Consider the following 12068-nt stretch of genomic DNA (forward strand, 5'->3'; position numbering starts at 1 on the left):
CGCGACGGGGCTCAGCTCCCCGCGAACCGCAGCGCCGCCGGCGAGCCCTCAGCAGCAGCGGCCGCGGCCACAAAGAGAGAGTGGCGGCTCACCCCGCACGGCGCTGGGCGCGGGCACTGCCGAGCTCCGCGGAGCCGCCCTCCCCGCGGCCGGGGACGCCCCGCTCCCGGCAGCCCCGCCGGGACACGCCCGGCCGGGCGGGGCGGGCAGATCCCCGGGCCCGCCCGCAGACCGCCCCTTCCGACCGCCCCGCGGCGGCGGCGACACCGTGCGGGGCGGGGGGGCCGCGCCGGGGCTCCCGGTGCTCGGGCGGAGCTGCTGCTGGAGCACCGCGGGCGTCCCCGAGCGGGTAAGGCGGGCGGGTACTGCCCTGCCAGAGAGAGCCCTCTGCCCTGCAGAGGCACCTCGGCAAGGTAGAGAGGTGGGCAATCGCCAGCCGTAGTTTAACAAGGGCGAGTGTCGAGTTCTGCACCTGGAACGGGGCAACCCTGGTTGTGTGTACAGGCTGGGGAATGAGATGCCGGAAAGCAGTGCCGCAGAAAGGGACCTCGGGGTCCTGGTCGATGGCAAGTTGAATCTGAGTCAGCAGTGCCCTGGCAGCCAGGAATGCCAACCGTGTCCTGGGGGGCATCAGGCAAAGCATCGCCAGCCGGGCGAGGGAGGGGATTGTCCCGCTCAGCTCTGCACTGGGGCAGCCTCACCTTGAATATTGTGGCAGTTTTGGGCACCGCAATAGAAGAAAGATATTAAGTTATTAGGGAGCATCCAAAGGAGAGTACTGAAGGTGAAGGGCCTTGAGGGGAAGCCGTATGAGGAGTGGCTGTGGTCTCTTGGTCCATTCAGCCTGGAGAAGAGGAGACTGAGGGGAGACCTCATTGCAGTTACAACTTCCTCGTGAGGGGAAGAGGAGAGGCAGGCACTGATCTCTTTTCCGTGGTGACCAGTGACAGAACCCAAGGAAACAGCATGAAGCTCAGTCAAGGGAGGTTTAGGCTGGATATCAGGAGAAGGTTCTTCACCCACCTGGTGATTGGGCACTGGAACAGGCTCCTCAGGGAAGTGGTCACAGCACCAAGCCTGACAGAGTTCAAGAAGTGTTTGGACAATGCTCTCAGGCATGTGGTGGGATTTTTGGGATGTCCTGTGCAGGGCCAGGAGCTGGACTTGATGATTCTGATGGGTCCCTTCCAACTCAGCGTATTCTATGATTTTACCAGCTGCCGGGCCCCCTCCACCTCACAAAAGCGTTCATGGGCTTTAGGAAGGGGCTGAGCAGTCTCTCAGTGGGAGGATGCACAGAGCTACACACGGGCTGCTTGATCCATAATCGGCCATGGTGATCTGCTGGCTGAGAAGGCTGGCACTGCTCGCCTGCCCCTGTCCTGCTTGTGTGTCTGCCCATGAAATACTCCGTAAATTAGAGGTAGACTGACCTTTATGTCTTCATTCAATAAACTAATAAAAACAGATTTTGTGAACAAGTACTGCATGCAGCGACAGCAAGACCTTGAGAAGACAACTTGATGCATTATTTCAGTTCAGAATGTTAGGAAAGTCATAAAAAAAAACCAGAAAAAGGCTTGTAGTTATACTTTTATTTATACTTTAGCTATAATTTCATAGTTTTAATGTTTTGACCATAGTGCAATTCGTAGTGCTTTGGTGGGACCCTATTAGATGATTGGGGGGGTATGTATTTTAGTCATAAATGTATGTGATCTCTTCTTTGGGAGTAACTTCAATTTATTTTGTTTTCGGTATGTTGGCAAATTGCATGTTACTTTCTGCTCCATTTGAAACAATGAGCTTTGGTATTAATCAAATGTATTATTGTTGAGCCCACAGTTAAACCTAATCTGCATGTCTGAGATGAAGATAACTGGCGGTGTAACTATCAACCTTTTTCTGTATGACCCCAGGCACTGACCTGCAGAAGTCAACTATGGAAATAGGGGGGCACATCATGAATCTCATTTTAAATTAATCTGCAAGATCACATTGTCTGCTGTGACACTTATTTTCTAATATTATTTAACTGAGAAACTACTATGTTATTCAAAACTCAGTTTAAAAATAATTAAAAAAACCCCCACCCTAAAGAAATAACAAACAATCCTTATCTCTGTTTAGATTACTGGAGCAGCATTTCAAGAGTAAGTATGCCTTCCATGAATAGTTTGTTTACTTTGACCTGTAGTTGTCTTTGGCATTAGTTGGAATAATATTTTTCATGCTTGTTTATAGTTACTGTAGTTTTCCTGTTATAATTTCACTAAAGTGTTGTAAAGTAATTGGACCCATGCTTTGTGTGGATTTCTGCTTGCATTCGAATTAAAAAGGGGGGAAAAAAAAGAATGTTTAGCTTAGTACTGAACTTTCTATCTGGCAAAAAAACACTGGGTCTAAAGTTTAGGGTTCTCCAACCATGACAAGCCCATTAAGGAAAATTGGTCCACCTGGCTCAATCATGTAAAGTAAAAATGTATTCCATTCTAGTTGCACTTAAAAGGAGCAGTTGTAGTCCAACAGAAATACATACGTAAACATAACACATTTTTTTCCAGAATAGAGTTAACTTGTTTTTACATAATAAAGCAAGGAACCAAAATCACTATTACATCAATATTCTACACTGTTTATCCAGTGTTGGTATCCAGACAACATTTTGAATCCGACCACCAAAATTATTAAATATATCTTTTCCTAAACCTGACCCACCAGTCAAACTCTAAAACTGCAGAATTGTGATTAAAAAAAAAAAAAAAAGGATGGCAGACTGGGGAGACATACTAGCCCGTTACTGCATTACTGTATGGACAATTACATATCTAATAAGCAATAAAAGGAGTTGCCCTTTTGTAACTAAGGCTTGAAGTGTCTTTATATCAGCAGTTTAGAAAAATTTCCTCTCTTCTGCCATTCCCTATTCAAGGTCATCAAAGTTTACTGCCTTATTGTAGCCTTTTTTAAGAGACTATGACATAGGTTGACTATGTGAAGCCCCAGAAATATCTTGTCCATAAATAGCGTATTTATCTTTCCTTTGGCTGTTTTTCCTTGGCATTCATTGCATGCATGGTATCAGGAAATACCCTCTTCAAATAATTTTATACGATAGGGATACACCAGCATCTATGTTTTGTTCCATCTTACCTTCCTTATGTTCTTGTCTGATCACCATTCTGATTTTCATGAAAGATGATATTCTGATCTGTGGCTGATTGTGTCTCCAGGCTGTATGTTATGAAGAGATGGGTTAGAAATTAGTAAATTTAACTTTCCATTTTACTGACATTTTATTAGAGAGCATTGAAATCAGCTCCCAGCATTTTCACAGTAGTGTTGTTGAAAACATCATTAGCAATAGCATCCTTCCAAGGAATTATAGTTTCTTTTCTTGTCCATGCACTTTTAGCTCTGTTAGTCCTGTTATGGGTTTAACAGAAAGTTTACAGAGTTTCCTTCTAACTCCCATCTTGCTTATGACTGTGACATTACTGTTGGCTTGCAAGATCTTAAGGGTCTCATGCATATGTGAGGTACCACTGGGCTGCCTGTTCCCTCTGCTCTCATCCATCAAGAGTGCAAATAGGAACTGACTGATCTCTGACCACCCACGATGCAGACCAACATTATTTATTCTACTGTCAACCAATTTCATTATTATTATGGCAATCATGTATATATCTGATAAGATGGACATTCCTTTCTGGCACTCCCTTACAGCAAAATATTTATCCAACAAATTATTTTAGAATGCAGCTGTATGCTTTTTCTGTGTTATAAACATTGTATTCTGTGGCCATTTTTTCCCTAAGTGTTCCACCAAAAAGCAGTATGAGATTAACAAATATCCTCCCCAGCCTTTGAACTGAACTGAATCTTGCGAATTCCAAGGATTTTACACTGCCACTTTTTAGTAATTGTCCTCCACAAATGGGTAGCACACAGTGCTACTTCATTTATGCTTAGAAGTAGGCACTATAAAGCATTTATGCTATCTATTCAGCATTTATTTGCTCTGACAAAAAAAATAGTTGAACTAGTTTGGAGAACCGTGGAGTGTCACAGATACTTACTCATTACAATATTTGGTACAGTCTAGCTCCTGTTACACCTTAACTCACTCTCTCTCTCTCCTTATAACCCACAGATGCTAATATTTTCTTTTCCCCATACTGTCATCCTCTAGCTGGAAAGCATAATTAAGCTAAAGTCAGAGAAGGTTGTTCCCTACCTGTAACTAATTTAAAGTTCATAGCTTTTTTTTTTTTTTTTGGTCAAAACTGGAGGAAGGCTTGTTGGTACCAGTTCATTTAATAATATATTATGTCCTCCTTTAGATCCCAGTCCTTGTATAAAATATTTGATACTTTCTGATACTAATAGTTGCACATCCTCATGGACTTCAGCCCAAGTGCTTTACCAGTTACTGTATGTTTTTTCTAGCATGACTTTCCTCTATCAGAAGTTGATTCTAGCATCATTCAGGTTGCCTGTTCTGGATTTTTTCCTTTGGGAAAATGTTTGTAAACTTGCCCTCTCTTACAATATTATAGAGCAATAAAGAAGTTTGCCATGGATTACAGCTTAACTGCTACTGTGTTTCATCTAGATTCATGTTCCCACTCTGTATGTGCTATTTTAATCTTGTTCACAATGTTGGCCTGACATTTTTAGGTGATGCTCATTTGTTTCTCAAAAGGAAATGCACGTACAATAAATATCCACATCTATAAAAGCCTGGAGGAGCTGCATTCATGCTTTAGCGCACGAAAATGAGGATGAGCAGCTTCCAGACATTTCCTAATTAGTAAACAATGCCGTGGCCTGTTCTTGTCCCAGAAGTAGGACATGACCAAATGAACTCTGCCTTTTTAAGAAAAGATGTGCACTGCGGAGCTCTGCATGTGGCTGTTTCCCCGGAGCAGACAGTCTGCCGGGTTCCACAAAGAAGAGAAGTGGTGTCCTAAGTAGGGAAGGGAACGAAATTAGGGACTGGAGATGCTGAGCAAAGCTCTAAGTTTTGCTCCTTGCAATCTCTTGTTGCAGAGCGGAGTTGTTAGACAAAGACAACTAGGCCTTTCATGACTTAAACCTGGTATCGTGAGTGTTCTGGATTTACCAAGAGTGGAATTACAATTAGGTTTTAGGAACACCCAGACTACAGTGTGTGCGCAGCGTGCAGCCCTTACACTGCAGCCGCTAAACATTTAAGGTGGCGCTTCTTTCGTGGTGGGAGCGTAGACCCGAACAGCGCGGATGGGCAAGGGACTGGATGGGGAACATCGCTGTGAATCACTCCTACAGCCCTGCGTTTGCACGAGCTGAATTAACACATTTGAAGGGACTGGATGCGGGTGGAGGAAGAACAAGGGTAATGAAAAGCACCTTTATTCCGTAGCGCTGGCTCCCGCCGGGCACCGCCCAGCGCCTGCGCGATCCCGGCACTGGGATGGCGGCGGCGGGCTGGGAGTGTTGGTCCGTGCCCTGCAGGGGATGGATGGCCCTGGAGCAGGTGATGGATGTTCCCAAGGCAGGGGAAGCCCCCCCCCGGGTCCCCCGCAGCTTCCCGGGGCGGCCGTCCCGGGGTCACCTGCCCCGGTCCCCGCATCCCACGGCGGGCGAGGTCGCACGGCCCGCCCTGGCTTTGCACGTCCCTGTGTGCCCTGCCGGTACTTGGTGGGTTTCTGGATTAAAATAAACCAACAAAACAAGCCTTGTCGTGATGGTGCTGTGTTTCTTGCAGTCCCTCTCCGTGTAAACTCCGTGTTCTTCGGCTTTGGGACTCATCTGGAAATACCGAAGGCGGTATTAGCCCTTCTCAGGTAAGTAGCTTTAAAAGTTGCGGCGGTGACCGAGACAGGTATAAAAATGCGCATATTGGTTCTGGTAACTCTTTAACTTCTTTTTTAAGCAGAAAAATTGTCACGCTGCTTTCTGTAAAATAAACTGCGAGCTCATTGGCTCGCTTTGCTTTATGGAGATACTGTTGTTCAACGAGAAAAATTTTAACCTGCAGATTTTGTGGTTGATTTTGAAATTTATGAGTGCATGAGCAAAACTATTGGGTCAGAGACATGATAAAATGTCTATTACAAAAATAGATATCACAAAGGGAAAAACGCAATCTGTTTCCAGGATCTGGTCTAAGACAGATGTGATGCACGCTTGACTATTGAATGGTGAACACTGAGAGCTGATGGAATTATCAGTGTCACAAAGATGAGCATGTCCTTGAACGTTTAGGATTTGGGGCGAGGGAGGATGTTTTTACAAACTCCAGTGAAAATTAAAGTGCTTCTTGATCTGTGAACTTTGTATACAAGCTTTTCGGCTTGCAGTATGCTGTATGTGTGACTTTTTTGCTTTGCTTTTTTTTTTCTTTTTAGGAAAAGTGAGTAGTTACATTCTTCAGAATGCCCAACTCCAATGCCAAATTTCGCAGAGGTGGTCGGGAAGCCAGCAGGCGGGAATTGGTTTCCAGATCTTTGCAGAGCGCTGAGCATTGCCTGGAGGAGCATGATTTTGGAACTGCATATGCTCACTATCTCCTGGTACTAAATCTGGCTCCTGAGTTAAAAACTAGCATCAAAGTAAGTGCTCTTCGAGTTACTTGAAACAATTTTATGTATTCTGTTCCCTTGAAGTCTTTGTGACACATTTTGTACTTGTGATTTGTTGTATGTAATTGATTTCTATTTTTATTTTGAAGACAGAATTGGAAAGTTAGTAGTGATGGAGATGGCCAATGCCTTGTTTAATAAGCTCTGTATGCTTATATGAAGGGAATTCATACACTTTTAGTCTGTGTGTGTCAATCAAGTTTAATAAAAATAGTATTGGAGCATGCATTACTATACACACAGGCTCTTAGTAAATACTACTGGGTGAGGATCCTCTTGGTCCTCCTCAGACATCCAAGAGGTTATTTCCACTTCTTCCAGGTGAGCCAAATACCATTTATGATGGCAAACAGTTGTATGCTGCTGCTTAGGGAGATGAGGATGTTTAGGTGCATGTCAGGATACCTCCAGATGTTTTCAGGGCTCCATTCCCTACTTCTGGTAACTCCCAGCAACTCAGTGGTATATGTATTATTTTCTAGGAAACATTTCAATTTACTCTCTTCAAATGGGCAGAAGAACTAGATTCTCTGGCACGGATTCAAGATCTGTTTAACTGTTATGAACAAGCACTGGAACTATATCCGAATGATGAAGTGATATGTAATAGTATGGGAGAACATCTCTTCAGGTTTGTAGTAATGTATATTCAGTTCTTGTAAAGTTCACACTGTAAATGCAAGCACATGCTTAATGCTCTGTAGTGTGTACTGTTGAACTTAAATCTGTTTGTCAGCTTAAATAGAGTAGCCAAAGCTAATGTTGGTAGTCACAGCAAAAGTAAAAGAAAAAAAAGGAAAAGTATTTTTACTAAAGTAAAAAGTTAAAAATAAAAATGCAGTCTTCAAATATATTCTGACAATTTATTAAGGAATTACTGAACAAAAAAGAGACCGAAGTTGTTCAGTCACAATAGCGGTTAACATAGTTTTAGAAGTTCTTCCTTTCTTGCCTGTTAGATCCCATCAGAATTACAAACTTTGAATGCTGTCTCTTAATTCTGGTCCTTCTTGAGATGACATATAACAGACCTTTGAAGTGAGGAGTAGCTGGTTGTGTATCCTGTACCGTGTAGGGCTGTTCTTGAATGGTTTGAGCTTATGCTTGTATTTATTAATGTAAAGCAGAAAAGTGTTTTCTGTTGCTCAACTCTTTGAGACTGAAATCATAGGTCATAATTGAGATAGTTTTCATTAGGTTTGCTTTTTGTGATTACTTTCTTTGTTTCAAAGGAACACCTCTCCCAACATTGTATTAAAGTATATATGTATATTTGATAGATTTGGGGCTTTTTTCATTGCTGTCTGATTTGAGAATATGCTATAGGTATTATAAAAACTTGCTTCAAGTTCACAATTTGGTTTCTTTTTTTTTCCTTTTTTTTTTCAAAATTGGCACTTAATGCAAGAGCTGGCAACTCAAAATTTGATAGTTTTGCAGTATGTTCCAGTTAAATACGGTAAAGCACTTTTGAGGTTTATGGCATTCTCTTGATTTGAACATCTGTGAGACTGGATTGCAGAGTTGCTGCTGTCATATTGTTGCAGCAAATTCTTGTAAAACCTGTTTTACTTCATCAAAGGATGCAGTAGTGGATTGTTGGTGCACACAGTGGTATTTTTGGACTGCCTTTGCGTTTTTACAGTGATTTGATGTAAAGCTGTACACCATTCTTTTTCATAAGGCAGTGCCAGTGTTTCTAAAGATAATCTTTCTAACTAATGCAAAATACTTCCACAGACCCACAGATACAGCTGAAGGCATGCTTTCTATTTATTTGTCATTTTTGCTCTCAGAATGGGCTTTAGAGATGAAGCAGCTGGGTATTTTCACAAGGCAGTGAAGCTCAACCCAGACTTCGCTGATGCAAAGGAAAACTTTTACCGTGTTGCAAACTGGCTGGTGGAACGCTGGCACTTCATCATGCTCAATGATGCCAAGAGGAACCTCACCTACCTGAAGGCCATTGAGAATGCTGTCCGCTCAGGGTGCAGCTCTGTCCTTGACATTGGCACAGGAACAGGAATTTTAAGGTATGCCACAAGTGCACATTTTTAACATGAATTTAATAGAAACATACTTGTTGTCTAACAAAATTTGGTTGCTAGTGGAAAATAAAATTACTTTCATGCCTTTATGGAGACAAAACTAAAGGAAGAAACCAAAGTTTTCAGCAATCAGTGAGTCTGGAGGTTAGTGTTTAGTAGTGTTTTTTGGAAGCTTTTTTATTATTTGTTGCAGATGCTTTTTGTGCCAATAAGTGCTGTATAAATTGAATTACTCATGTTGATTTTGGAGTTGTAATGCCATTTGTCCTGTCTTTTAAGTATTGAGCCTGAAGAGTTACTTAGCATAGCTGAGGGGAGTATCCTTATGCTAACTCTGGTGGTTTCTTTGATATCCTCTTGATATGCTATCAACAACTCATGCAGTATCAGTGTTCACACAAGAGATACTAGTTCACTTAATGATGATTTTTAGACTTGAACTAGTAGAAATATGAAGCAGATGTGGAGGAGGGGAAAAACCCTTATTCATGTTTTTCAGTATGTTTGCAAAAAAGGCAGGTGCGTCATGTGTCTATGCCTGCGAATTATCAAAAACCATGTATGAACTTGCCTGTGATGTGGTGGCAGCAAATAATATGGAAAGAGAGATCAAACTTCTGCATTTGAAGTCACTTGATATAGAAATTCCAAAACACATACCTGAAAGGTACGTTGTTGCTTTCTGTTGTGACAGTATTTGAATTTGCTCCTAATTTTAAGGAAATGGTAAATGCTTTGTGACCTAAACAGGAAATAACACTGCTGTGGTATTACCCAGAACATGAGAAGGTTCTCTGTATGTTTTATGCTTTTATAGAGCAGTGCAGAAATGACAACATGTTCTTCAGATTGTACTAATCTCTATGGTAGATCAACAGTGTCATAAATGAAGGAGTTTAAGTCTTTGATGGTGGGAGCTTTGGGGCATATGTAATTATATTACAGCAACAGGAAAAGTTAGATTACTGTGTCCTAAAACTAATTTTAACACAGTTTTATACTTAACAACTTGTGTCTCACTTCTGCAGCCTCTGAATAGGATGGTGATACAAACATTTATGGTAAAGTGTCTGGTGATGGTACAGGCTCATGATCGGAAATGATGAAGCTCCTGTGGTTTAGCCACGTGGTTTAGGCCAGTCAAGCCTTGTATAATTGTGCCAGCTGAGCTACAGTAAAATATATGTCCTTTTAATTTATATAATGAGTTACTAGATGTCACCTGTCAGGAGTAAATTCCTACTGTTCTAGAAATGTCTTCTCTTATCATGCTGTATGTTTTTTTGGTTTAATTCCAGAGCATTTAGGATTTTGCTGTTTGTAATCTGTGTAATAATTTTATTGTGCTCTGATTATAGCTTTGGGGGTTTTAATTCCTTTTTATACACATGCATGAATGCATACTCTTGCACAAAATAAATATTCTGCAATATCACTGGCTGTGTGCCCAGGCTGAAACATCTTCCTGTTTTGGCTAGATTCTTCCCTCACAATTTATTTATAAATGCTGAACAAGAGGCTTTATGGTAAATTCTTGCTCAATATTTATTCTCTTTTATCTGCATCTTGAATAACTTCTAACAACAATTCAAAACATTTAATTTTTTGGAAGAACTAAATTACCCATCTATATTGAAATGTCAGAACACTGGTAAAAGTTTTTTACTCTGAGCTCACATTGGTATAGTTTTTTTTAAAGAATGATTGTTAACAGGAACGTGTGTTATACATTATATTTCATGGTGTTGTTTTTCTTATGTAGGGTTTCCTTGGTTGTCACAGAAACAGTAGATGCTGGTTTATTTGGAGAAGGAATTGTGGAGAGCTTGATACATGCTTGGGAACATCTACTTTTACAGCCAAAGGTGGGTGATGTTGGTACATATGTATATGTATTTTTTATATATATATATATATGTACACACACACACATAGTAGCACATGTGTGTGTGTGTATGAGTGCATGTGCACACATTCCAGACCTATGTGAATGAGAAAGTTTTGTAGATATTCCTTTTGTTATGCTAAAAATGAGTGATCTCTGTTCCATGAATTTGGTTTTGGTGAATGGCACTGAGACAGCAGCATACGTTGTCCTTCTGTGAGCTCATGTTCTGAGTAGACAGGTACTTGGCCACAACAACCATGCAGCCACAGAGTGGCTGGAGAGCAGCCAGGCAGAAAGGGACCTGGGAGTTTGGATTGACAGGAAGCTGAACATGAGCCAGCAGTGTGCCCAGGTGGCCAGGAGGGCCAATGGCATCCTGGCCTGGATCAGGAACAGTGTGGCCAGCAGGACCAGGGAAGTGATTCTTCCCCTGTACTCAGCCCTGGTGAGGCCACACCTGGAGTGCTGTGTCCAGTTCTGGCCCCTCAGTTCAGGAAGGATATTGAGGGGCTGGAGCAGGTCCAGGGAAGAGCAACAAGGCTGGTGAAGGGACTGGAGCACAAGTCCTATGAGGAGAGACTGAGGGAGCTGGGGTTGTTTAGCCTGGAGAAGAGGAGGCGGCTCAGGGGAGACCTCATTACTCTCTACAACTCCCTGAAAGGAGTTTGTAGCCAGGTGGGGGTTGGTCTCTTCTCCCAGGCAGCTTTCAGTAAGACAAGAGGGCATGGTCTTAAGCTGTGCCAGGGGAGGTTTAGGTTGGATATTAGGAAGAAATTCTTTACAGAGAGGGTAATCAGGCATTGGAATGGGCTGCCCAGGGAGGTGGTGGATTCTCCATCCCTGGAGGTTTTTAAGATGAGACTGGATGTGGCACTTAGTGCCATGGTCTAGTAAAAACAGTGGTGTTGGATCAAAGGTTGGAATTGATGATCTTGGAGGTCTTTTCCAACCCAGTTAATTCTGTGATTCTGTGATACTTGCAGTGGATGTTTCCCCCATGTAACCTTCCATCATACAGAGGTGGTTCACTCTTGATCACTGTTCATTTATTTTGGTTTAATCTTTTTTTGTCCCCCAACTTTTTAAGTAACACTGAAGAGGTTTATGTGGATTTTAAACACACTATTTTCCTGTGAGTTTGATTACAACCTGGTCATTCTGAGATACCAACTAGTAACAGAAAATCATGTCAGTCTAAGCAGAAAATGCTGAATTACAGAAGAATTATTTCTCATTGTGACACTAGGGAACACTCAGTTATAATTTTGTAAATATGCCATATGCTTCTGCTTTTAATTTATTTTTGCTGATTTGAACCTTTTTGGGAGACTGAACAATTCCACTGGGTCTTGGATTTTACTATATGTATTTTTCATTTTGGTTACCATACATCAAAAGCAAAGTAATATGACAAGGAGTCTTATATGGGTTAACCTCTGTTATGTTTTATGAAATAGAGGGACTTCCCTTTATTTTGTCATTGCTTTGATTCCAACTAATTTAAAA

At 41.9% G+C, this 12068-nt stretch overlaps 1 protein-coding gene across 1 annotated transcript in view; it reads left to right on the forward strand.

The window, feature by feature from the left end:
- Positions 1-5413: 5413 nt before the first annotated feature.
- PRMT9 (protein arginine methyltransferase 9) overlaps positions 5414-12068 on the forward strand; it is a 20101-nt gene continuing 13446 nt past the window's right edge. The window contains exons 1-7 of the mRNA XM_027692704.1: positions 5414-5518; positions 5750-5828; positions 6393-6596; positions 7109-7257; positions 8423-8659; positions 9174-9341; positions 10437-10539. Of these exons, the coding sequence (XP_027548505.1) occupies positions 6420-6596; positions 7109-7257; positions 8423-8659; positions 9174-9341; positions 10437-10539 (834 nt within the window). The 5' untranslated portion in view covers positions 5414-5518; positions 5750-5828; positions 6393-6419. The remainder of the gene's footprint in view (positions 5519-5749; positions 5829-6392; positions 6597-7108; positions 7258-8422; positions 8660-9173; positions 9342-10436; positions 10540-12068) is intronic.

The sequence above is a fragment of the Neopelma chrysocephalum genome, unplaced genomic scaffold (assembly GCF_003984885.1).
Source record: "Neopelma chrysocephalum unplaced genomic scaffold, ASM398488v2 Primary Assembly neopelma1_88, whole genome shotgun sequence".
Lineage (NCBI taxonomy): Eukaryota > Metazoa > Chordata > Aves > Passeriformes > Pipridae > Neopelma > Neopelma chrysocephalum.